The sequence below is a fragment of the Eleutherodactylus coqui genome, chromosome 9, assembly GCF_035609145.1.
Source record: "Eleutherodactylus coqui strain aEleCoq1 chromosome 9, aEleCoq1.hap1, whole genome shotgun sequence".
Taxonomy (NCBI): domain Eukaryota; kingdom Metazoa; phylum Chordata; class Amphibia; order Anura; family Eleutherodactylidae; genus Eleutherodactylus; species Eleutherodactylus coqui.
In genome coordinates, this window is record NC_089845.1 from 39134313 (window position 1) to 39162228 (window position 27916).

General features: G+C 44.4%; 1 protein-coding gene across 1 annotated transcript; it reads left to right on the plus strand.

The window, feature by feature from the left end:
- Nucleotides 1-26848, plus strand: LOC136579010 (serpin B4-like). The gene is made up of 8 exons (XM_066579255.1): nt 1-98; nt 8212-8385; nt 9460-9549; nt 14983-15120; nt 19667-19778; nt 21477-21619; nt 23450-23605; nt 26143-26848. Exons 2-8 carry the CDS (start codon nt 8218-8220, stop codon nt 26542-26544), a joined length of 1209 nt encoding a protein of 402 aa, XP_066435352.1. The 5' UTR covers nt 1-98; nt 8212-8217; the 3' UTR covers nt 26545-26848.
- The last annotated feature ends 1068 nt before the right edge of the window (nt 26849-27916 follow it).

Here is a 27916-nt window from a genome sequence, read left to right on the forward strand (position 1 = left end):
CAGCCTACAGGCGCAGTCAGTGGGTGCGGCATAAGTGACTATACCTTGTGCAACCTACTCATTTGGATTATTCTGGATGCAACATTTCGAAAGAGAAGGTAAATGTCATTTTCTTTTGTTTTAGCTAAATTGTCTATCAGTGCATGGATCTAGACAGACACAATGGGACAAAATGTAACAAAAACTAAGATTTTGGCTGCATTCCCAGTAATGCTGTACTCTTAGCACAGACTCTGATGAAAGCTCTCAGCTATATGTATAGGGCTCCATTCACCTGGCAGGGGTTGAGGGAGCGTCCTCTTTAGACACTATGTAGGCAGTATACAGTTTTCGGTGTATTATGGCTCTACTTGACTCTATTACTATATATGACTGTATTTGGGTATAGTATGGCATTATGCGGCCACTGCATTATCATGTAGGTAAAGTACTGTACATGTATGGGACTCTGCATTATTTGTGACTGAGCGCTGTTGGACTTCATGTGGACAACATGTTCTTGGCTTGATTTCAGCAGCTGGACGGCTTAAGCCTGAAAAAATAGTGCTGCATGCTTTTTCTACCGGTATTTTGTGCCGGATCTGCGACAGAACCTCCGACTTTAGGTTCCTGCACAGAAGGGAAACCAGCCTAAAATTGATAATAAAGAGGATAAATAATGTCTAATGCTCGGACACTTATATAAAGACATCAGCAGCATTAAAGGGGTTGTCCCGAGGCAGCAAGTGGGTCTATACACTTCTGTATGGCCATAATAATGCACTTTGTAATGTACATTGTGCATTAATTATGAGCCATACAGAAGTTATAAAAAGTTTTATACTTACCTGCTCCGTTGCTGGCGTCCTCGTCTCCATGGTGCCGACTAATTTTCGCCCTCCGATGGCCAAATTAGCCGCGCTTGCGCAGTCCGGGTCTTCTTCTTTTATGAATGGGATCGCTCGTGCAGGATGCCGGCTCCGTGTAGCTCCGCCCCGTCACGTGCCGATTCCAGCCAATCAGGAGGCTGGAATCGGCAATGGACCGCACAGAAGCCCTGCGGTCCATGAAGACAGAGGATCCCGGCGGCCATCTTCAGCAGGTGAGTATGAAGACGCCGGACCGCCGGGATTCAGGTAAGCGCTGTGCGGGTGGTTTTTTTAACCCCTGCATCGGGGTTGTCTCGCGCCGAACGGGGGGGGGGGTTTAAAAAAAAAAAACCCGTTTCGGCGCGGGACAACCCCTTTAACTGAACCCTAAAAATACAATTACAATCACAAAAACCTGCGCAAACACCTTCAGCTTAAAAACACAAGACAAAAGTCACCCTCCCAGGTCTCTGTTTCGCAGGTCCATGGCTCTTATAATACACGACCCTATTCTGTAGGTCTTAGAGATGGCTGATTGAACGTGCAATTTAGGGTGCCTCAACAATTGCGATATCTCTGCGTTTTTTAGCACGAATGTCAATAGGACCTTCCAAATGTTAAAAATGCAGCACAAAAAAATTTCACGTTTGTGATTCGCAATTTTTGTGCGATGCGTTTTTAACATCAGAAAGTCCTATTGACATTCATGCTAAAAAAACGCAGCGATATCGCGATTGCAAGCGTGAAGGCACCTTTAAAATGGTTTTCAAGTGTACCTACATTGTTTTCTACAAGCGACTCTCGCCGTTTTATTCCTCCCAGGACAGATAGTTCATGTACCGGGGGATCATAATTAAACTAGAGGGGTTCAGAGGTCTCTAGCGGAAAAACTATAGGACAGAGCCCAATAAAGGTTGTTGTGTATACTCATAGCGGTGTGGGGTTTACCTGACAGGGGAGATGTGCCACAGAATTCTCCACTCAGCTCTTACACAGATCATCTTTCTGTGTCCCCAGTCAGAGAAAGCCTCCTTTAAGACGGATTCAGACGAACGTGGTTTTGTCCAATTATGCAGCATAATGGGACAAAACAAAACCACTAATTGCAATAGGATAATTTATGCTAATTTCTGGCATAAATTATACATAAATATGTTGGTCCTCGATGGCTACACCCACTCCTAACAAGCCCCACCAGTTTTTTAAAAAAAGTGTCTGGGCGGGTGCAGAATGGGGAAAAGTTGAACATTTTTGTGTTAATACACATTTGCGTAAAAATGTACGACCTTCTTACATCAGAAACTGGCATAAAAATCTTTAGAAATGTGCCCCCTAGTGCTTACTTACACTCATCTGACAGCATAAATCCTGGCCTGTGCTAATGGAGTGGACTAACCCTTCTCTGGCCACTCCAGGTAGCAGACCATTGTTCCAGATCTTCAGAAGTGGAACAGCAGGTATATAGCTCGTTCCGTGGTCAAACATACATTCTAGTTGCTGTAAATGGAAGAACCCTACATTTTCTCCTCCACCCGCAGCGCCCTTCTTACACTACTTGTTACATATACTTCCTTCTTACTGAATTATTAGTATATTATCTTTTGGGGAACTACCTAACTCGAAGAGTAAACCAGATCCCATCACGCTGTGGGCGGAGCTTGGTGTGTCGGCCTTCATACACTTTTTATGTATGATCCATTAGTAGGTATTTCAGGTTAGGCTTGTATAACAAGTGAGACATTGATGTACGCTTAGAACAAGCTTTCTGACTCACCTGTTCTGGATGGGCTCAGTTTTATCTGTAATTCTGTATACTAAGCAAAAAGAAAGTATAAAATAAGTTCTGTGAGGTCTAGCTAATGAAGAATCACAATAGGAAAACTTTTTTGTATCTTGAAACTTCACTTTAAATTAGTATGGTCAGCCACAAATTTGGGATCTACAGAATGCAAAGATAAGAGAGCAATGGGCTGGAGACCGCTGATGTACGGTTGGGGGCCGTCCACACTGGCGTATGCTCATCCCTGAAAAGCACACGATTTTGTCTGAAAAAATGGAAGAAAGCATTGTACTTTATGAAACCATAGGCTATAATGGGTGAAATTAGCTTTGCATCAGTTTAGGTAAGTGGCTGCGCCGGAGGATAGGCAAGTGTTTCCCATTGTTCTCAAATGGGAAACCTTGCATCGCACTTATGTGCACCTTGTATGCTATTGAAAGCAATGGGTGATGTGTTACGAAAGAATGGCCAAAGATAAGACATGCCATGATTTTTCCTGCACCACACCGATGTGGGAAAAAAGAAAGCTCATGTATATGACGCCATTCAAAAGAATGGGGTTCATATTCATGCAAGATTTGTGCGGCCTTAGGGCTCCCACCCACTGGCGATATTTTCTCCACTGCGATGCGATTCTAAAGGTAAAGTCTCGCATCGCAGTGCGAGAAAAAAAATCGGCATGACTCCGGGATATCGGCATCATGCCGACATATCGCCACTCTTCTCAATGCGGCCAGCGGCAGCAGCGCTAGCCCCATTGAAAAGAGATGGAGAATGCCGGGGACTTCTGCCACAGCTGTGGCAGAAGTCCCCGGCATTCTATTCCATTGCTTTCAATGGGATCGGCACTGCTGCCGATCCCATTGAAAGCACTGCTTTCTGCCAAGCCCCGCAGAATGATTATCGGGGAAGGCCTTGAAATATAAGCCCTTCCCCGATAATCATCAATAAGTGGTGAAAAAAATTTAAAAAATTATTACTCACCTCTCCTGCTCTCAGCCGCGTCCTCCTGCTGGCTCCCCGACACAGCTATGAAGCTCTTTCAGCAGTCGGGGATTTAAAAATCCCTGCCTCCTGAAAGGGTTGTGCAGATTGGCTGAGGGCTCAGCCAATAGCAGCTACTGCTTAGCTATTGGCTGAGCGCTCAGCCAATCACACATAGCCTTTAGCTATTCATTCATGAAGCTGTGGCAGAAGTCCGCGTCATTCTCCCTATGCTTTCAATGGGGCTAGCACTGCTGTCGCTGGCCCCATTGAAACCACTTGCGATATGCCGGTTCTATACTGGCCTCTTTCTTGCGCTGCGAGAGTTTTCTCGTGCTCTCGCAGCACAAGAAAGAAAATATCACCAGTGCGTGGGAGCCCTTAGCCAGACATAGATTTTGATGCATTTTCTTGTGGGATCAAAAAGTGTAGCCTGCTACGCTTTTCTTTCCCTTTAAAAAAGTAACTTTTTTTAACATTGCAGTCAATGGAAAACGTATGGAAATGTACGACTGTACACGTACGTATGCTTAACTTATATGTTTTCTTGTGATCAAAGAAAAAAAGCGTTGAACTTTAAAACTTTATTAGGAAAAAAAACAAGCTTAACCCCTTGTTGCAGGACGTGTATGGAGGGAGGTAGCGGCGCTATCTCCCTCTATACAGCATGGGCATCAGCTGTTTATTACAGCTGACACCCGCGGGCAATAGCTGCGCTCGGCCGTTTGCGGCTATTAACCCTTTAAATGCCCCGCACGCCCCCCCCCCCCCGCCCGCGGTGAGATCGGGGGAGCCGTGCAGATGTCATGGCAGCCGGGGGCCTAATGAATGGCCCCAGGGCTGCCTTAGCAGACTGCCTATCAAGCCATCCACACAGGGTGGCTTGAAAGACTGCCTGTAAAAAAGCAGTATGACGTAATGCTATAGCATTACGTCATACTGCAGGAGCGATCAAAGCATTGCATGTTAAAGTCCCCCAGGGGGACTTCAAAGTAATGTAAAAAAATAATCAATAAAGTAATGTAAAAAAATAATTAATAAAGTTTTTTTAATTGTTATTTAATAATTGTCATTATTTTTCCCGCACGGTGAACGTCGTCTGAAAAAAAAAATAAAGAACGCCAGAAATACACTTTTTTAGTTACCCTGTCTCCCAGAAAAAACGCAATAAAAAGCGATCAAAAAGTCGTATTTATTCCAAATTGATACTATCGGAAACTTCAGGACATCCCGCAAAAAATGAGCCCTTGCTCAACTACGTCGACGGAAAAATAAAAAAGGTATTGCGCGCACAAAATGACCGCAGAAAATAATTGAAAAAAATTAAATATCTTATAAAAAAAATAAATAAAAGTACTACAGCAAAAAAAATACTATACAAGTTTGGTATCGTAGCAATCGTACTGACCCATAGAATAAAAATATCAGGTCGTTTTTGTTGCAATTTGTGTGCTGTAGAAACAGGATGCACCGAAAGATGGTGGAATGTCGTTTTTTTTTCCATTTCTCTCCGCTAAGAATTTTTTAAATTATATGGTACAATAAATAGCACCATTGAAAAATACAACTCATCCTGCAAAAAACAACAAGCCCTCATACAGCGACGTCGATAGATAAATTAAGGAGCTACGATTTTTTAAAAGGGAGTAGGAAAAAACAAAAATGGAAAAAAGCAAAAAAGCTCCGTCACTAAGGGGTTAATATAAAAAACGGATCTAAATGTATACCGCACATACTATTTCCAAATCATTACCATATGATTCAACTCCATGCGTTTTTTATACTTTTTTCATGTACATTTCTCACATACATGAAACATGCATAAAAGTGGGAGTCTAAACGGAGGGCTCCTCCACATGAGCGTATGCGTGTGCTTAAGCACAACTTTTTTGCACACTGAGGGCGCCCACCCACTGGCGTTTTTTTTTCCCTGCGAAATTCGCAGTATTTTTTTCTCTGCAGGGGTCTATGGGAATTGTAATGTTATAATCGCCATCGCGCAAAATCGCGATTTCGTGGTAAATTGCGATTTTGCGCGATCGTGATTTTAACATTACAAGTCCCATAGACCCCTGCAGAGAAAAAAATGCTGCGAATTTCGCAGGGAAAAAAAACGCCAGTGGGTGGGCGCCCTTAGGCTGCCTTCACACGGGCGATTAAATCATGCAAGATTCGTGCTTTGCGAGACGCACAAATCTCGCTCAAGTATGAACTCCATTGTGAATGGGGTCATACACGAGAGCGTTGTTTCCCTGCATGGCACCGCGGTGTGATGCTCTATCTTGATGCATGCCCTCGCATCGCATCTCCCATTGTTTACAACAGGGCCGGCGGCAGCATCACTCCGTGTGTTGGTCGAACGCGATACGAGGTCCCCCATTGAAAACAATGAGAGAAACTCAGCTATCCTGTGAGCGATCGCTTGCAGCTGCGGCGGAGGATCGCTACATCCCCGAAGTGATACTGTTTTGACACGCATCCGCAGGGAAATTGCATAGTGAGGAGCGCGATATGGGGGGCGGGATTCACGGCCCCTTATCACATATTCACAATATAAAGTTAGCCTAAACAAGGCTTTTTTGTATCGGTATATTTTACTGTACCTTTTGTGCCTATAAGGCATGTTCATTTGCGCACGGCAAACAAAGACGCATCAATTTAAATGGCCAATTAGTCTAATGAGCTCCAGATGTGTTTTTTTCCAGCAGAATTATGCAACATATCATGCATTTCCTTGCGTATCTGCGCACCCACATTGACTTCTTTGGGGAATTTTGGTGCCAAATACACAAGTAAATGAACCCACTGAAATCAACAGGTTCTATCCTCAGTGTATCGAGTAACTAAATTTTACAAGCACAAATACAACCATGTAAAGGAGCCCTTAGGTGACAGCTCGGTCACCTGGATGTTGGTAGATGGGCCAATGTAATTTGATTAAATTATGTACCAAGAACCAGGTATTATTTAATGTAGTTAGTGTATATATTATAGGTATGTAGACCTCTGATAGTAAATGTATTTTGCGTGCTGTTGCCATTTTTGGTTTCTGCTTCCCTTAGGGCAGGGGTGTCAAACTCATTTTCACCGAGGGCCACATCAGCCTTATGGGTGCCTTCAAAGGGCCGATTCTAATTGTAAGACAGTAAAGTAGAAGTGAATCCCACAGTGGCCTGATTGGTAGTAAGGTCCTCCATAGTGGCCAGTGACGCACACATTTTGCTCATACTCACGCACAGACGCACACCATTCTGCGCAGACGCACGCACACCATGCTGCGCAGACGCACGCACACCATGCTGCGCAGACGCACGCACACCATGCTGCGCAGACGCACGCACACCATGCTGCGCATACAGACGCACACCATGCTGCGCATACAGACGCACACCATTCTGCGCATAGACGCACACCATTCTGCGCATACAGACGCACACCATTCTGCGCATACAGACGCACACCATGCTGCGCATACAGACGCACACCATTCTGCGCATACAGACGCACACCATTCTGCACATACACACACACAGACGCACACCATTCTGCGCAGACGCACACCATTCTGCGCAGACACACACCACTCTGCGCAGGCGCACGCACTCCATTCTGCGCAGACGCACGCACTCCATTCTGCGCAGATGCACGCACTCCATTCTGCGCAGACGCACGCACAGACGCACACCATTCTGCGCATACAGAGGCACACTATTCTGTGCAGATGCACACCATTCTGCACATACACATGCACACCATTCTGCGCATACACACGCACAGACGCACACACCATTCTGCGCAGACGCACACCATTCTGCGCATACAGACGCACAGACACAGACCATTCTGCACATACAGACGCAGACCATTCTGCGCATTCACACGCACAGGCGCACACCATTCTAAACATATACGCACGCTATTAGACATATATACATACAGACACACACATATATACATACAGACACATATGCACACAAGGACACTTCTGCATTTTGATACACATATTTATATTTACCTGCATCCAATATGGTCCCACTGGCTGGTATACTGGCTGCTCTCAGTCCTTCTTGCGCCAGTGAGAGGAGGTCAGCGCTGACCAGGCTCTCACCCTGGAGCTGCTCCTCCTCAGCGTCGCTCTCCTGCTGCACAGATCATGTTCTCTGCACTCTTCTTCCCTCCTCCGCGGCCGTTGTCAGTCTGCTATCGGCACTCCTCTATTACTGTCTGCACTAGACAAAACAAGCTGAGTGAAGATCGCCTACTGACTTCAGCACGGAGGTGAGAGAACTTACTGCATAGCCGGCGGGCCTCAGAAAATGAGGCGGCGGGCCGGATTCGGCCCGCGGGCCTTGTGTTTGACACCTGTGCCTTAGGGGATGTTCAAAATCTGCGTTTTTCTGCATGGCGCAATTTGCACCAAAAAACTGTTGAATTGTCAATAGCAAATGAGCCCCACTATGAGCAGAGTTCCTAAGATCCCTCTTGTATTGGCACGGACAATGCCACCAACATGCTAGATGCTACAAATCATATACAGCATGTATCATATAAGGCCTATGTAATAAGAGTAATGATATAAGTGATATGTTCTTCCTTCAGGACACCATGGAATACATCAGCAAAAAGATCAATCAGTTTGCAATTGACCTTTTCAATGAGCTAAGGAGATCCGAGAGCAATGACAACAGGTTGATAGCTCCCTTGGGTGCCTCTCTAGCTTTGTCATTACTGCTACTTGGATCGAGAGGAAATACAGCCGCACAAATCCGAAGGGTAAGATAATGCTTGAATATTAGATACATACTTTCTGCTGCTAAACTCAAGTGGCTGCCTGGTACTTAAAGGGGTTGTCTCGCGGCAGCAAGTGGGGTTATACACTTCTGTATGGCCATATTAATGCACTTTGTAATATACATCGTGCATTAAATTTTGAGCCATACAGAAGTTATTCACTTACCTGCTCCGTTGCTGGCGTCCCCGTCACCATGGATCCGTCTAATTCTGATATCTTCTTGCTTTTTTAGACGCGCTTGCGCTGTGCGGTCTTCTCCCCTTCCGCTCTGTCCGGCACGAGCGGCATTCTGGCTCCGCCCCCTTCTACGCCGCATTGCGTAGCTCCGCCCTGTCACGTGTGCCGATTCCAGCCAATCAGGAGGCTGGAATCGGCAATGGACCGCACAGAGCCCACGGTGCACCATGGGAAAGGACCCGCGGTGCATCGTGGGTGAAGATCCCGGCGGCCATCTTGGTGAAGGAAGAAGAAGGAAGAAGGAAGACGTCGCAGAGCGGGGATTCGGGTAATTAATATGTTTTTGTTTTTTTTAACACATCCCTTGGGGTTGTCCTGCTCCGAACGGGGGGCCTATGGAAAAAAAAAAACAGTTTTGGCGCGAGACAACCCCTTTAAGGCAGCAGGATATAAACTTACATGTACAGGCTTAGAGGCCAAGCCATGCCATCTGCAGTGGGAGCCGGCTGTGACTGACAGCTGGTCTCCCGCTGCACCATCGGGGATTTGTGGAAACACTGATCCCCACTGTTAATCCCTTATATGACGCAATTAATGAAGCCTTAGAGGGTGCTGTCTAGTAGTTAAAAAAAGTCCCAAACTAAAAACAAATACTACTTTCTTCAATGTCAATCTCCCTCTGATTCCGCACGGATGCTCCGATGGCCACTCATCAGCTAGGCTACCAGAAAATGATACATGAGCCCTGCGGCCAATCACTGGCTTCAGCAGTCATGTGCCTACCGCACTGGCATCACTGCTAGGGGCGCCCCTGTGTACAGCAGGTACCACTTGTGCTCTGTGTTAAATACTCAAGGCTTTTAATGTTTACATTTCAGATTCTTCACTTGTCTGAATCTGAAACAGAACTTAAAGCTGAAAAAAGAGGAGCTGGAGAACTATGTGGAGGAACACCGAAGAAAGAAGAGGTATTATTGTGCCTTTCAGTCAACCGAAATGCACAGAACTATTTCCATTGCTTATTTAGTAATTGGCTGCAAATTAATGGAATTTATTATGATATATTAGGAGTTCCACTTTAATGTGAGCCTTCATTCTTCTAGTTTTACAAATACAATATAACCCAATCATCTGTGTGATATCAGGAGTTATCAGTATTATTAACGCCTGGAAATTCAGCAGCTAATAGGAATTTGCTAAATAAATGTATTTTAGAACTTACTTTCCAAATGGCCGTGGCATAAAACCCTTCACAATGAATACATAATACTGAAAATAGGCAAATTACATACTGTAGTGACAAAGAGCCTTTGGTATAATAAAAGGTTTATGTCCTCCAGCTGTTACCCAGGTTTGGTTGTGATAATAAATGTCAGTGATTTTCACTCCAGCAGGGGCGCAGTTGTAGGGGGTGGAAGGGTAGCAGTTTCTACCAGGTTCTGGAGCCCTAGGGGCCCAAATACCCCTCTATTATATAAGAAAACACCTGTGTTATAAATAGGGGGTGTGGTTGCACCCGGGCACAGGAGCTTTAAGGGGCCCATAAGGCCTCTCTTCTCCATATAGGGAGCCCAGTACTATGAATAAAGCATTATAGTTGGGGGCCCTGTTACAGGTTTTGCATTGGGGCCCAAGTGCTTCTAGTTACACCTCTGCACTTTAAATATACAAATTAGAAACTAGTGAAAACATTTGTCCAGTGTGTGACGAGTTTGCTAAAAGCAACATATATGTCTGATTTAAGCCTATATCCAAGCCTGCAGTCCCCATCCTCACCGTCGGCTGGAAAAGAGATTTGAAGTTTCCTGAAACAAAAACATGAATTCTATGGGAACCAAAAAATAATTCATGTTCAGTGTTCATGTATACCTTCGTCATTGTAGTCCCAATTAGTCCTTCCCCTCCCCCTCTTACCATATGTCTTTGCACACACTTATACAGCTATAGCCTTTTGTTGCACCACATAGTTATATATTTCTTTCCCTCCCTATTCCAGCTACCCGTACCTCTGACTGGAGAGTCACACACATACACCTCATCCCAGCAATGTCATTTGGTCATATATAGTAACCCAGAGGGCACTACAGTGTCGTCAAATAGTTACAAAGTCCTTGCCCATAAATCACGGGCTACAGCTATTCTGCCCGGCAACGTCTCACTTCGTATCGGCTGCTTGCCAATAAATTCCTAATTGGTAGAGGTGGAGGAGTTGAGGCAAGCCTGGGAAAATGAGCAGGGCGAGGCAGGAAGTGAGTCAGGGAAAGAGAGAAAAGTGCAGGAAAGACAGCAGGAAGTGAAGGAGGAGTCAGAGAGGTGATGGTATGGCGGTGATGGGGAGAGGAGGTAGTCTGCCGAGCTGCAGAAGACCCTTACCTGGACAGAGGGTACAAGCAGGTAAAAAACACCAAGAATAAGCCACAGAAAACAGGAAGAGGAACTAAACAAAGTCTTCACAACTGTGAGTTTTAACCCCTGAAATTATCAAGAGTCAGAGGAAGCTCAGTTCAGTCAGTCTAGTTTAGTCACCCCCATACTTCTACAAATAACTCCCTGGAGGAAACCTCCAGATAACTGAGATTGGTGGGCTCATGTTTGCTAACAGTGAGAGCGAGAGTTAAAATAATTTTGTGTGATATTCTTACTGTTGCAGCCGTTCTGAGGTTCCCAACTTGCTTTCAGGCCAAACCAGGGTTTAGCAGCATTCCTACCTCTCCTGGAGCTGAGAGGTGTGGTGGTTGCAAGATTGATGTCAGTCAGCACCTGGTGCTAAGTAGCTCTGCTCCTATTTAAGCAGTGCTAACTGTCACTCCTATGCTGGTCAATGATTCACTTCAGTTCTATGTTGGACAGCGACGGAGCAACACAGAGTGGTGGAAGCTCTGCTGGATAAGCTAAGTTCTTTACTGTTTGGTTTGGTTTGGTTTCTCTTTTTGTTTTGTGCTAGAGCTCCCAGATAGGGACTGGTCAGAGGCCCAGGCACGATTGCAGGCTCGCACTTATCAGCGTGGTCAGTCTGCTGAGCAGGCAGGGTCCCCTCCCGGGATAGGGGATTATAGGGAGAGTATTCCCCCATTTAGTTTGTATTTTCTTTGCACAGTTGTGCCTTTGATTTATGTTATTGAGGTTGCACGTTCTTAGGACGCAACATGTTGACCAGCCCTTACCTACTCAGGGAGATTCTGTGCTGTTACTATGAATCCCCTTGAGGTTTTGTCGCACCAGCTTGGCACGCTGGCTGCTGACCTCGCTGAGATAAAACAGCAACAAACTGCGCTGCAGGTTCCCAGCAAGGAACCAAAAATTGAGCTACCCGACCGTTTTTCTAGTGATAGGCAGAAATTCGGACCCTTTCGGGATGCCTGTAAACTCTATTTCAGACTGCGTCTTGTGTCTTCAGGGGACGATGCCCAGAGGGTGGGCATTGTCATGTCCAGACTGCAGGGAGCGCCACAGGTATGGGCTTTTTCATTGCCCCCAATGTCTGAGGCCTTGGAGTCGGTGGATGACCTTTTTGCTGCATTGGGTCTTATCTATGATGACCCAGACAAGATATCGGTGGCTGAAGGGAATATCAGACGTTTACGACAGGGAGACTCCTCTGTTGAAGATTATTGTGCTGGGTTTCGACGTTGGGCAGCAGAAACCCAGGGGAATGACCCTGCTTTAAAGAGCCAGTTCCATTGGGGTCTATCCAATAAAATCAAGAATGTACTGGTAGGTTATCCAGTACCCCGCAGTTTTGATGAGGCCATGTCTCTGGCTATCAAAGCTGGGAGACGGATCAGGGAGAGACATCAGGAACTCTCCATAGATTCTGGCTTCTTATCAGCGGATGTGGAGGAGCCCATGCAGTTGGGGTCTCTGGCTGCCAGGGCTAGGAATGGGAACAAAGTACAGTGTAAAGGTCGTTGCTTTTCCTGTAACCGCATTGGTCGCATTGCTCAGTGTTGTCCCCGTCATAATTGTCAGCCAGGACTTGATGACCAGGAGATTACTGAGAGGGCCCCTCTAGGCCATCAAATTGCCTGGATATCACCCTCCAGACTGGTGCTTCCTGCTGAGATCCTGTCTGATAGTGTGGGCAACCCCATAAGAGTCCTTCTGGATTGTGGAGCTAGTATTAATTTAATACATCGGGAGACGGTCAGACGTTTAGGCTTAGAGATGAAGGCTCTGGAGTTTCCCATTCCCGTATCCGCCATTGATGCTGCTCCACTATCGCAGAGAAGTCTGAGGTTTTGTGTGCCTAACGTCCATTTAAAAATTGGGCTGTTCCACAGGGAGATTATAACATTATATGTCATAGAATCCCTCCCTTCGCAAGTAGTCTTGGGGCTGTCTTGGCTACGTCTACACAACTCGGTAGTAGACTGTGAGAAGGGGGACATTGTTGAATGGAGCCCTGGTTGTCTGTCCGGTTGCGTTTCTGTTGATATAGCTTCTACTCAAACAGAAGAGCTGCCGGAAGTCATCACCGACCTCTCTGAGGGGCTTCCCCCAGTCGGGGCAGACAAATTACCACCACACAGACAGGGGGATTGTGCTATTAAACTTCTCCCTGACTACGAGTTCCCCAGGAGCCGCATACCCCCTCCTGAGGGACTGACGCTCAAAGCTTATACCCAAGAGAGGTTTAAGATGGATCCTGAGAGGGTTCAGAAATTTAAGAAGTATGTTGCTACGGCTCCTGCACTGGGGCAGCCGGATTCTTCTGGGCCTATTATGGCCGAGATCCAGAGAGAGTTACGGCGAGCAGTTCAGCGGAGAAAGCGAGTTGCTAACAGTCACCGCCCAGAGGGGGCGGAATGCCGTGTTGGAGACTTGGTTTGGTTGTCTACCAGAAATATAAAACTCAAACAACCAGCCGCTAAACTGGGCCCGCGATTTATCGGTCCGTTTAAAATAATTGAGAAGATTAACGCGTTTAAAAATTCCGGTTAGAAATTCCCAGGGTGATGAAAATTAACAATGTTTTCCACAAATCTCTGCTCAAAAGATTCATTGAATCTGGGAATGACCCTCCACCCCCGGCTCATGTGCTAGCGGATGGGGAGGAGCAGTTGGTAATAAGTCACATTTTGGACTCCCATCGAGTCAAAAAAATTTTACAAATCAAACTCTGGTCGTCCGGATCTTAAGGGTCCTGGGGCCCCTCCTAGAAGGGGAGGTACTGTTGCAGCCGTTCTGAGGTTCCCAACTTGCTTTCAGGCCAAACCAGGGTTTAGCAGCATTCCTACCTCTCCTGGAGCTGAGAGGTGTGGTGGTTGCAAGATTGATGTCAGTCAGCACCTGGTGCTAAGTAGCTCTGCTCCTATTTAAGCAGTGCTAACTGCCACTCCTATGCTGGTCAATGATTCACTTCAGTTCTATGTTGGACAGTGACGGAGCAACACAGAGTGGTGGAAGCTCTGCTGGATAAGCTAAGTTCTTTACTGTTTGGTTTGGTTTTGTTTCTCTTTTTGTTTTGTGCTAGGGCTCCCACATAGGGACTGGTCAGAGGCCCAGGCACGATTTGCAGGCTCGCACTTATCAGCGCAGTCGGTCTGCTGAGCAGGCAGGGTCCCCTCCCGGGATAGGGGATTATAGGGAGAGTATTCCCCCATTTAGTTTGTATTTTCTTTGCACAGTTGTGCCTTTGATTTATGTTATTGAGGTTGCACGTTCTTAGGACGCAACACTTACCCTCGGAATTACTGTGAAAGTTAATTCTCGACTAAAATCTGCCAAGTGTGAACTGTGTATTTTACTCCCGTTACCAGCATTGAGTAAACTGTGTACCGTCGGTTACCACAAAAGCTATGTGGACTCTACATATCCACATATACACACCAAACTGATTTTTACACTCCAGTTATAATACTCCATTTGTAATACTCCATACATACATACACTCCCATTTATAATCATTTAATTGCTCCACTACACATCTTTAAATATTTATTGTTTAATATCCACCACCCTTCATCACATTTTCTTCTATCCCACTCCCCCCATCCTTGTACTTTTTCCATTCTTTTCTCTCTCTGTCCATTATATTTCTTTCATTTTCTTATTTTTATGTCCTCTTCCCTTACATAGTAACATAGTATGTAAGACCGAAAAAGGCATATGTCCATCCAGTTCAACCTATTACCCCCAATGTTGATCCAGAGGAAGGCAAGAAAAAACCTCAATGAGGTAGAAGCCAATTTAAGGGAAATTTAAAAATTCCTTCCTGACTCCAATCTGGCAATCAGAATAATCCATAGTTCCATAGTCTCACTGCTCTTACAGTAAAGAACCCCCTTCCTCACCCATATCACCAGCTTCGCACAACAGATGTGAACCCAGCCTTACATTATTATTATTAGTAATAATTATCATATTTCTACTAATTTGATATGCTCTACTTTTCTTACCAGAAAATTGAAAATAATCAGGTTGCTGAAGTGCATAAGAAGTTCCAAGCGCTGTTACAGCTGTTACAATCCGAAAGGGCCGGCGCTGTACTCAAGATTGCCAATGCGGTATTTGCGCAGCTGAATTTTCCTATTTCAGAGGTACATTTTCTATAACTTACAGTGTTTACTGGATGCCTTGTATTTGTGTCTAGGAGTATTAGTGTTTTATGCTAGCCATTATTAACCCCTTAGTAACTGCCGATACGCCTTTTGGCAGCCTCACTAAGTGGGCTCTATTCCACACGGCCTCACTGTAGAATAAAGCCCCTGGGTCTGTGCAGTTGACAGCTCCCTGCTCCCTGGAGCTGTCATGGGGGGCTGCGGTGAGCAGCTCCTGGTCACATGATTGTAGTTATCCAATGGATAACAGCGATTGCATAAAACTGTAAAAATAAGTTAAAGAAAACTAGTTTCATCTTCCCTCATGGATCGGTAGTGGTTCCTGTTCATGTGATCGCCACTATGCAATGGATAATAGCTATCACTTAAAAGTTTAAAAAAAGTTGAAGTTTAATCTCCCCTCACCGATGCGATCGCTAAGGGGAGATTACACGTCTTACAAGAGGCCTCTGCACTTGAACCCCAACGTGGTCATCCTCCACGAACCTTCCCCTGTTTCTGCACATGCGCCCGCTGGAAAAATGCTGAAAACACATGCGCAGGAGCCAGGGAGGACCCAGGAAATGTAAAATCTCCTTGCTCCCAGCTGTTAAGGGTAGCCGAGAGCCAGGATCAGTGACCGGTGACCTCGTTGAGCAGTCCACGGTCACATGATAAAAAGGTAGCGATCTACACGACTGCATTGAAATTGCGGATTCCGCATGCGTTTGATCAGCAGTAACACATGGATCATTCAAATGCATTGGATTACACAATTCCGCCCAAATTAGCAGGTCGGAATTACGTAATGCACTCGCAGAAAACAGAACGCAGCATGTTCTCTTTTCCACGAATATGTACAACATAAAGCCAATTGTGCTCTATGGTCGTGAATATACTCGCAGCCCATACGCAACTACATTGTGTACAGGCTGCGGATACCCGCATCATTGCTAAGTGACAGTGCGGGAGATTTTTTAAAAAGTGTACTGTGCATGACTATCTGTGTGAGTGCACAGTTATGCGCAATACATTACGCGGCCGTACGCAGCGCCACAGCCGGGCTCACAGCTGGGATCTGCTGCGGACCTCCGCAAGGAGATTCCACATACGGCCGTGTGAGCCCAGCGTTATTTAAATCGCTAACTGTAATTAACAAGAAGCTGTTACCATGCGGCGGTTGCTGTTACTCCCGGGGCGGCGATGTGCGGGATCCCGCAGTCGGGGCGCATCCCCCTGGCTTGTTGGCCGGCTGCCGGGGACGTGGGTGCCCGGCCAGCATGGGTGGCGTGTTGCGGGGCGCGTGCATGGTTTTCCAAATTGGACTTAAGGGGGGGCTTACAATTTAATTCGCATCCGAAAGGGAGATGAGTGGAAGACCACATTCAACACCTCGTTCTGACATTTTGAATGTCTGGTCATACCCTTTGGACTTTGTAATGCCCCCGCTGTGTTCCAGGGATTTATGAACGCGGTCTTCCACGACTTCCTGGGGGTATTTTTGGTCATATATCTCGATGACATTCTGGTGTACTCCCCAGACTGGGACTCTCATGTGCGGCACCTGAGCTGGTTCTGACCCGTTTGCGTGAGTACCAACTTTTTGTCAGGTTGGAGAAATGCGTTTTTGGTACTAAACAAGTGTCTTTCCTTGGTTATGTGATTTCACCCACAGAGATTCAAATGGAGTCTGATAAAGTGGCAGCAATCTCCCAATGGGTCAGACCAGATAACCTGAAAGTTCTCCAGCGATTTTTAGGTTTCGCAAATTTCTAGATTCATTAAGAATTATTCTGTTATTGCTCATCCCCTGACCGATCTTACCAAGAAGGGTGCCAACTTGGTAAGATGGTCCACTGAGGCCCTAGAGGCTATTAGTCATCTCAAAAGGGCGTTTACTGCTGCCTGGGTGCTAGTACAGCCTGACGCGTGGCGACCGTTCTTTATTGAGGTCAATGCGTCTGAGGTGGGGGCAGGGACTGTATTGTCTCAGGAAGTCAGTGGGAGACCTGGGTATAGTCCATGTGTGTTCTTCTTGCGGAAGTGGGCAGATGCTTTGTGCCAGAGACCTTGCGTCTCAGAGTCATTGAAGAGTCTCACTCATCTGTTCTTGCAGGCCATCCAGGGGCTCAGGGGACTCTAGATCTTTGTACTGGACACTACTGGTGGCCAGGCATGTCTCGGGAGATCCACAACTATGTTAAGGGATGCTCTGTCTGTGCACGCTGTAAAAGTCACAGACGGCGGCTGGAGGGGCCTCTCAGACCATTACAGGTGCCTTTTCGTCTGTGGTCGCATTTATCCATAGATTTTATCACCGATCTACCTGAGTCTCAGAAGTTCACCACCATCCTAGTTGTTGTAGACCGTTTCTCAAAGATGGCACATTTCGTGGCATTAAAGAAGCTACATGGGGTTCCCGAGAACATCGTATCTGATCACGGTGTTCAGTTTGTTGCGCAATTTTGGCGAACCTTCTGTAGAAACCTGGGAACGTCGCTTTCCTTCTCGTCAGCATTCCACCCGCAAACTAATGGTCAGACTGAGCGGAAGAACCAGGATTTAGTGCAATATTTACGGTTGTTTGCTAGCGAAAAGGCTCATCAGTGGGCAGAATTCCTGCCGTTGGCAGAGTTTGCAGTAAACAACCGTACTTGTTCTTCCACTGGGGTATCTCCATTCTTTTGCGTATATGGTCAGCATCCTCGCTTCCTTACAGCTATTTCTACTCCGTCGGCCTGTGCTGCAGCTAATGTCGCCACAGATGCGCTGCAGGGGGTATGGAAAGAAGTACAGAAGAACCCCGAAGCAACGGGGGCTCATATACAGTTGCGTAGTGGGAGGAGTCTGTCAGTATCTGAACCTCACAGGATGGGACAGAAGGTATATTTGTCTTCTAGAAATCTCAAATTGAAGGTTCCGTCTTTGAAACTCGTGCCGCGTTACGTGGGTCCCTTTGTCATCATGTAAATCCGTTTGCTTATGAACCTGATTTGCCAGCTACATGGAGGGTTCTTGGGGCTTTTCATAAGTCATTATTGAAACCTTGTGTCCCTTCGGTGAGGGTAGTACACCGTAACAGAAGCCCTGGGAAGGCTCGCCTTCCTGCAGTTTCACGAGAAGCTTGTTGAGCGCCTTCTGTTTGAGACCGCTGCACCTCAGCAAGCGTATGAAGCCTCACAGAGCGCCACTTTTTACACCACATCCCTGCCGCTGAGGTCAAGAAATACCCCCCAAAAATGAGGTTATTTTTTAAAATGAGGTAATTTGTGGGGGTATCTATCATTCTGACACCTATGAGCCTTTGCAATCTTGGCTTAGTGGAGGAAAATAAAATTTGTATGTCTTTTTTAAATGGCTAAATGGTTAAAAAATACAAAAGTTTTTCAAATGTGCTTCCAGAATAAAGTAAACAGATGGAAATCTATATCTCATCAAAAATCTGTACAGTATGTTTCCACATATTTGACATATTGCAGTTGAAAGTGTGAAAAAATTTAATTTTTTTCAAAATTTTTCCCATTTTGGTACTTTTAATAAATATACACACATTCCATTGGTCTATTTTTACCACCTAAATGAAATACAATATGTGGCGAAAAAATTATGTCCGCTTTCACACGGGCGACAAAATCGCGTAATATTATCATGATGCAGCAGTGCTACAAACATAAGTATCTGAAGCCCATGCTTTCCAATGGGTTCCTTCACATTAGCGAGGTTTTGTAGGCTGCTAAATTGCGAAAGAGAAAAATCGCAGCATGCTGAATATTGCCATGATTTGCTATGTTTTGTTGCCCATGTTTTCCTATGGAGCCTTCCTTTGTGTTGCATCACATCGCTCAAAATCGCGGTTTTCGTGCAGTGCGCTGCAACTTTTATAGTAGGAAGTCCTACTGTTTGCCCTAAAATAACCCCTGGCTACATTAAAAAAAAAAAACAATACATTACCTAGCTTTCTGCTCCGCCACACTTCTCCTCTGGTAGTTCAGTGGCACTTGCTTGTAGTCTTCAGCCGATGCTTCCTTGCCAGGGAGTTCAAAGATCCCGCCTGCAGGAAACGCTGGCTCTGATTGGTTCTCGAGCGCCGCGGCTTAGCCAGTCACTGCAGCGCTCGATGAACCAATCACAGCCATATTACACGGGTGTAAGCTCATCCACATGCGCATTGTGTTGCATATTTGCATGCACAAGTGTGTATCTTACTGTACTTTGCCTGTGATTGGTGCATCGAGCACTGCAGTGATTGGCTGAGCTGCAGCACTTGAGAACCAATCAGAGCCAGCGCTAACTGGAGGCAGGATTTTGAAACGCCACACCAGGAAGCGCTGCCCAAAAACCTCAAACAAGTGCCAGGGAACTACTGGAGGAGAAGTGCAGCGGAGCGGACAGAGACTTTTAGGTGATGTATTGTGTTTTTCTCTTTTTTCTTGTAGCCAGGGGTTATTTTAGGGGAAACAGTAAGATTTTCTGCGGTAAAAGTTGCATCGCACGAAAACTGCGTTATTAATATTAGTTATTAATCCTGATGTCTTCTTCTCTTCAGGAATATGTGAGATCTGCGGAGGAGTTTTATCAGGCGAAGGTGAAAACTGTTGATTTTGGAGAAGACAAAACACGACAAGAAATAAACTCGTGGGTGGAAGAGAAGACGAATAGTACGGGTTACCGTTATACCGCAGCGCGCTTCATCACATGTTGCTTTTCCATAAAAAATGCTTTTATACAACAAAAGTACTAAAACATGAGAAAGTATACAAATTTGGTACTGTAATTGTACAGAGCCAAAAAAATGCAGTAAAATACACACAGATGCACAAAAACGCAACGCCCATCGTGCAAATATGCCTGTAAGTATGATTACGCCCATGTAAAGCCAGCCGTAGGCCTCCTTCACATGAGCATTGTGTTTTCACGCAAAACACATTGCGTGAAGAAATCACAGCAACACAGCATTGCCACCATCTAATTCCTTTTGGGAATTAGTGTTTTCTCATCCATTCACACGGCAGCATTGCATGAATGAACTCCGCAGCGGCGGTCGGCAGAATGGCTCTATTCAGCTTTAATAGCTAAATAGAAACCAGCTGTCTCTGCAACGAGCGCCGGACGCGGAGCAAACTCCCACCCCCTCCCTTTTTTTTTCAGCTCCCATAGCAATCTGTGGGAGCTTTCTGCGATTTCAATCAAAACATTAGACATGGCCTATATTTTGACGCTATGCGGAAAAATCACAGCTGAAAATCACCAGCGATTTAATGTTGCCTCGAGAAAAAAAATCGCCCATGTAAATGACTGCATTGGGATCGTTTTTTGGGTAACGTTTTCTTGCAGTTAATAGCTGCGAGAAAATGTTTGCCTGAATAATCCCTTCACATATAAAAAGACATGCAAAAAACAATAGAGGAACTACAATTTTTTTTCTACTCCCTCCCCCCCCCCAAAATGGTGCCAGTAAAAAGGACAACTCGCCTCATAAAACATTCAAAACAAACTGAATATAAAAATAAATGATGGCTGATAAATAATAGAATTGCAGAATGTGGGCAACCCTACCATTCTGAGCAAGACCTAATATATGTATATCCTACCAGTGGGGCAATATTTTGTCTATTTGAAATAGTTGACACCTTTGCATTATAGCTATTTTTCCTAATTCCATTGAATAATTTCCCTGAGTGTGGAGACACACACACACACACACACACACACCAGCATAAATTATAGATAGTCAAAAAATATATATATATATAACTAGCTGATGTACACGGCTTCGTCCAAGTTAATTTGATACAAGTGTTTATCTGTTGTTTGTACGGAAAATTCTCATGAAGTCATGGTTACTTAAGCAGAACCGAGGAATAAAATCTATATACACATAGAGGATCGTTAGATTCTCCTCAGACTGCATGTACCGATGTCCCTCTGCAGAATATGCCACCCCTCCCAGTCAATAGAAGCCGTCCTTCCTACGATGAGTTGCCACGGATCCGTGTCATCGCCAGCCTGACGGCGTGTCATTCTCTGCCCTGTGCATGTGTGGCGGTGCGCCAGCCGGCACATCCGCAGAGCAGAAAGAAGCCTTCAAGATAGGTATGCGGAGGTCAATGCCGGGGCACAGGGTCTGATTCCACTGTGAGATTTCGCAGTCAGAATCCGACCCAGCAGTTTGCATTCAGCCTTACTCTAAGTATTCTGTCTATTCAAAATAGCTGACCCCTTCATATTATACTAATTCTATTGAATCATTTCCCTAAGCATGGACCGATAAGTATATACACATATAGATTGTACTCACCGCTCTGGGATCGGCTTTCTACTAGTTTATCACTTACTTATGTTTTTTTTTATTATAGGCAAAATTAAAGATCTATTTCCTGAAAATTCATTGGACAAATCCTCTTCGCTGATCTTAGTGAACGCTGTTTATTTTAAGGGTCTGTGGAAGAAAAAGTTTAATGAGAAAAATACCATAAATGCTCCATTTTATTTAACAAAGGTAAACAAACAGCTTCGTACAATCTATAGAAAATGGTGAAATGTTGTCATTGGCCATCTAAATCTGGCTGTACTCATTAGATAATCGATTTATCTGGAGAGAGAGAGAGGGAGAGGGAGGGAGAGGGGTAGAAGGATGGGGAGGGGGAGAGAGACCCGGCGTCCCACATACAAAAATGCTCGAGTCTCCCATTGTAGTCAATGGGGTTCGTTACTCGAGTAGAGCTCTCAAATTTTATGAAAAGCTCAACTCGAATAACGCGGACCCGAGCATTTGGGCTCTCACTCATCTCTACTTTGTTCCCAAGGAGCGGCCTCTGGCTGCATCTTATTTTCCACACCGTTTCAAAAAGATAAACAAGTACAAGTTCACATTTATAGATAACATTTATACAATCAGCAGTACAGAACAGGAAGGTACTTCATAGTAGCATAGATCAAAAGGCGAGGCGTGCAGATGGTTTTGAAATTTAGCACAACTGAAATCAGATTGGTTTTCTTGGAAGATTATTAGTTGATCGGTCGAGTTGCAATTTGAATGGAAGCTTTCAATGTCAAACAATTGCTACAAAAACAAGAACATGGCATGCATTAAAAGGAGGCGCATGTGTAACGCACTCACTATGTATGTTTAGACATGTGCTTTTCCTTAAAAGTATCTTGTGTTTCACTGCTCAGGTGCCCACCGGTTGTTGGCAAGACCCAAGTGGGGGGTAGTTTTCACAGAAATGATCATATACCACAAAGGCCTTTCTCTGGCTGCTGCAGTCATTGATAAAGCATCATTCTTGAATCCAATGATGCTTGTTTTAATGTTACACAGGGTTCAGGACACAAATAAAAAATACATTAAGATCAATTGTAGATTTTACTATAGTCATTCATCATTGTTCGGGCCCGGGTATCAATACGGGGTGTTCTGGTTGGCAAGGCCCTGGCAGGAAAACATCTGAGAACCCTGATTAAAACCAATATTAAATCTCGGGTATAATGCTAAATAAATAGTACAAATATAAACATTACAACAGGTACAACACTCAGAATGGAATTTCTGGGACAGCTATGGATTTAGGAGGTTCATTCTCAGAGGCGTAAGGTGCTTTTAGACGGAACGATTTGTTCAAAAAAAATCATTCAAACATCAGCCAACGGCCAAACGATGAACAATAATTGTTCGCGTTTCGCTCGTTAATTCACTTTATACAGGCATAAAAATCATCACTGGCTCGTTCACTTATTGTTCCATCTAAACAGGGATCATTCAGTCATTCTCACTTATACAGCGAATGTGAACGGCCTGATTTCTCCACCTACGATGTGTCCGCCTGTATAACGAGCTAGCAATGACATCACTTGCCCATTCACTCGTTTAAACGATAATCTGCTCGTCTAGAAGGACCTTATGTTTTAGTTTAGTATTATCTGATGGATTTCCAGTATAACGTATCAATTACTAGCAGGTTGTTACTATCTCGGCCATACATACATTCATTGGATTTTTTTTACTTATTTGCTCTTAGTGGTTTTATATTCCTACCATAGGCCTTTATTATAAAGTGTTACACTTGCTAACAAGTTTTTTGTGAGATAGCTCACCCGCTCCTGTATGTGCTGCCTCCACCTCCGTGTTGAGCTTGTAATCCCGTTCAGACGGCTTCGCCGCTCAGTCCGCAGCGTCTATACATGCAGAATAAATGTAGAGTCGAAACGCGTCCTGAGCGACATTTGATCTTTTATGTGCACTTAAGATAATAAACGTTTTGGATCTCCCCTGACAGAACAGCATTTCTTCTACATTTATTTGCTAACAAGTGTCTGCATTTTTTTCCAGGATTCACAAAAGTCAGTTCCAATGATGAGCCAAACTGAAAAGTTTAATGTCGGTGCAATAGATGAGATTGATGCCCTCATTATTGAACTACCCTATGAAGCTAACGATCTATCTATGTTCATGATTCTCCCTAATGAAACTGATGGCCTACAAAAGGTGAGAAGTTGTGTTATGGGAAAAAAAGAAATCTATTCATTTTTTTTTACTTTTTGTTTACTTTTATGTTGGTTAAAACTATTTTATTTAATAGAAAATGTGTAAATAATTTAATATTTTTATTATATTTACCTACACATATTTCCTTGGAACATTTCTTAATGGGGTTTTCCAGTCAAAAATACTATTGATGACCTATAGTTGATCCGCCGTGCCTGCAGTTACCAGCGCCGGCCACTAGATAGGAAGTCTGTGTATTTGGAGCAGAAGTCTATGCACACACAAAGCTATACACATTATAGATTTTTATATATTAAGGGCTTAAACAAACTGGCGCATGTGCTAATATGCTCGCCACAATGGAAGTGTATTGGCACATGAATTGGGTTGGGTTTTTTTTTGACTATTCAAACTCTGCGCTATTGCACCCGAGTTTGAAAAAAAAAAAAAAGCGGAAAGATAGTTTTTCTATGTGCAAGAAAAATAGGGTAAGTCTTTTAGTTTTTCGCATCAACTTGCAGGGATCCCGACAGTGCGGGGAGGGGATCCCGATTTTAACGGCCGCAAAACGGGACGGAAAAAAATATGAGCATGTGATTAATCCCTAAAAGACAAATACACTTCCTTTTATTGCTGGATGCAGATATTCTCTGCTCCCCCGACTGCTGAGCTGAAGAGGAGGGAAAAGCAGCGGCATGTAACAGAAGTCTCTAAGGGGGCTAAACCGACCGACCATTAGCTCTCTCTTCTTCCCTCCCTGAAGTTCTCATTGGTGGCAGTGGACAGTACAGGAGGAGTATTCATCCTCAGCTCTTTGTTGCTCCAGTACGAAAGTCTCCTCTGCTGCATCAGAGATGCTGAGGATGTGAGTGACTGAGTGCGGTGTCATCCCAACCAAGAGCCCAGGAACTGTGTGGCCATGCCACCATGCAGCTGATGGGGACAGTGCTCATGGGCCCCGATGCAAGAGTTAAGCATACGCATAGACACAGTGAGGACAACATATCTGGTTCAGTCTAGTATACTTCTAAGTAATGTAGTCACCTATAATGTAGAAACCTATAATGGATACCAGTTCTATACAGTGATTAAGCTGCAATTACCTCCAATGATCAAAGCTATGATTGTGGTTGTCTGTTTTCACTTTTTTTTCTATCCGGATCTTGTCTGGCATGAAGATTGCTTCCAGCCATGATATGTCTCTGCACACTTTCCCCCATTCTGTCACTACCCCGATGCCCCTTTCATGGTTCCAATAGTAAAAGTGCCTCTCTTTGTGCCCCATACAGTACTAGTATCTCTTCTGTCTTCAAACCCCTCAAAGTAATGGTGTCTCCATACAATAGAAATTGGAAATATTCGGTGATTGTGGATTATAGGGTCCACCTGGTACATATGCTTGGCTGGGCAATATCCTTTGGACTTTGCATTTCCATATTTCTATGTATGCCCCCTACGTGTCTCCAACCAACTAAGTAATGGTGTCCTGCTGCTCACTCTAGTAAGCTGCAGGCTGATTTATGCTCAGGACTTCAGGCAGCATGATGACATCATTGCACTGTGCCGCCTGTGTTGGGCAATGAACTCTCCTGTCGGTGTCGGAATTGGAGAGGCAAGTATAATTTTTTTTTCATTGGAGCAAAGAAAGGCACTATTGCTGTCTGTGGTGGGGATTCATTATAACTATGTGTGTGGGCATTATTTCCATAAAAGGCTGCTATGATACCTTGATGGGAGATCTTATCGTGGTGGGGCTGTTTGGGTCATTTAAATCCCAATCGATCTGGACATTTAAATGCCAGAACTGACAGCAGCATTTGAAAGTTTAACAGCTGTGATCAGAGTTATCTCTGATCCCAGCTGCTGTGGGTGTCGGCTGTCAAGGTGTTAACTTCCTCGCCTTAGGCCGGATTCACAGGAACATATTTGCACAGTGTTCTGCATGTGCATAATATGTAGTGAACAGAACCCATTGATTTCAATCGGTTCATTCACATAAGAGTATTTTGCAGGCATATTTTTTTTGCACGAAAAAATACTCAGCCTGCTCTATTAGGGCGCCCACCCACCGGCGATTTTTTTTTTTTTTCCCTGCGAAATTCGCAGCATTTTTTTCTCTGCAGGGGTCTATAGGACTTGTAATGTTAAAATCGCGGTAAATTGCGATTTTGCGCGATCGCGATTTTAACATTACAAGTCCCATAGACCACTGCAGAGAAAAAAATGCTGCGAATTTCGCAGGGAAAAAAATCGCCAGTGGGTGGGCGCCCTAATCCTGCACATTTGCACACAAGAATAGCACAAAAATGAACTAATTAACTTAATTTGCCAAGTCAATGAATGAGAGAATGGTTTTGTGTGCAAAGAGTACAGTAAAACACACTCAGGCAAATACGCAATGCCCATCATGCAAATGCACATGTAAGTGTGCTTTCACCCATGTGACACCGGCCCTAATTAACATGTACTCACATATTTATATTCAAGGCCTTTCATTGAATAGTATTGCAAAACTAATTTTTTTTTTTTTGCTTTAGGTTGAAGACCAAATGACACAGGAAGCTTTAATGAGCTGGACAAGCACAAAAAATATGGCATCAGAGAAAGTAGAATTACAAATTCCACGCTTCAAGATGGAGAAAAGCTACAATTTAGATCAAAGCTTAAAGAACATGGGGATGGTGGATGCTTTTAGCCAACAGAAGGCAAATCTATCTGGTATATCCGACGTTGGCCAATATGTGTCCAAGTTCGTTCATAAATGCTTTATTGAGGTTAATGAAGAAGGAACCGAAGCTGCTGCTGCAACGGCTGCAGTCATCGTCCCAATGTCTGCAATGCTGCCCAGAAAAATTGTAGCCGATCACCCATTTTTGGCCATAATCATAGATATTAGTACAGGTGTGATTATTTTTCATGCTGCGGTTTATTCTCCATAAATATACATAAATTGTAAAAGAATGATAGACATAGCTTTAAATCAGTGCCTGCATTTAAAGGGGTTGTAGAGTATTAGAAAAACATGGCTGCCTTCTTCCCAGCTCCAGACACCCCCCGATTACCCCCCCCCCTCCCTACCTGTTCTTTCTTTTTTCTTGTTTGTGAATTGTGAAATACTTGGAAAATCTTAAAACAGTTTTAAAAAGTAAAGAATTCACTCTGTAATAGTTCCAAATCTATCCTAGTATCAGAATAATGCACAAGCTCAACAGGTTTATTTCAATAAAGGTAAACATCTCTTTCTTTTTTGACTGCTCTGATTATTTTGCATTGAATATCTAAAGAAGCCAGTAAGAAACTTTTTAGTCTCAACATGAGGGCTTATTCACATGTTAGCAGCTGCTAAAATCACGCTGCTAAACTCCCTCCCACCTCCCTTCTCCGGCAGCTGTCATAGGCTCCCATAGGAGTCTATGCAGTCTCCGCCGTATTCTAACCAGGAAGATGGTTCCTGGCCAGCGTAAGAGCACCCGGCGCTATCTTGGACAGGCAGGTGCTTTTACACTGTGAGAATGTGCCCATCTGATGTGGTTTTAATGAATTGTCGTTTTGGACCTTGTAATAAGAATACCCAAATATACCAGTGTATAATGACTGGCAGATCATTGGAAAGTAAAATATATATCCACAAGCCAATTTTCCAAAACTCTGTTAGTGTGCCCATACACAATACAAATGATCCGTGGTGACTGCCTGCAGATCACTGCTAATTGCCAGGCTGCACTTGAACTTGGCAATTGGAACAATACATGCAGTTACGTTTGGCCACTATTATGGTCCTTTTAGAAAAGCTGAATTCTTCACCTAATGTAATAGGCACCAATCAATATGCATGGCGTTCAGCACTCCTTTCATTTTCTATTACGGCTTATGGGGACAAGTTATTGCAATTGCATTGGTTCATCTGCATAGGCCAGCTGTAGTTCACACGGGGAGATGTACCGCAGATCAGGAAGTATTTATATACTTGCTGAAACTGAGCAATCAGACGAAGAAGAAGCGTTCACACGGTCTTCTCTGATCCTTGTTGGCTTTACATGATGCGATTGCCAGGCTAATGAGTATTAGGAGGAACGTCACGTTCCAAATTGATTTGTGTAAAAAAAAAATTTTGAGAATTCGAGTTAACAGAGGTGGTCCCTCATCCAGAACCCTCATATATTAGCTGGAACAGAGACAAGCTACTAAAAGTATCCAATCTGTTGGCACGATTTTGAAGGTACCTTAAAAATCTAAACCAAGGTTGCAAAAAATAGTAGTTGTGGAACTGCAGTATCAGAATGGCCTGCAAAGGGTGCTAAATAGGCATTC

Excerpts from the sequence above, each read along its gene's own strand:
- LOC136579010 (XM_066579255.1), top strand. The coding sequence starts at position 8,218 with ATGGAATACATCAGCAAAAAGATCAATCAGTTTGCAATTGACCTTTTC. Across the intron at positions 8,386-9,459 it reads CAGCCGCACAAATCCGAAGG|ATTCTTCACTTGTCTGAATC; the intron begins GTAAGATAATGC and ends TTTACATTTCAG. Across the intron at positions 23,606-26,142 it reads AAACTGATGGCCTACAAAAG|GTTGAAGACCAAATGACACA; the intron begins GTGAGAAGTTGT and ends TTTTTGCTTTAG.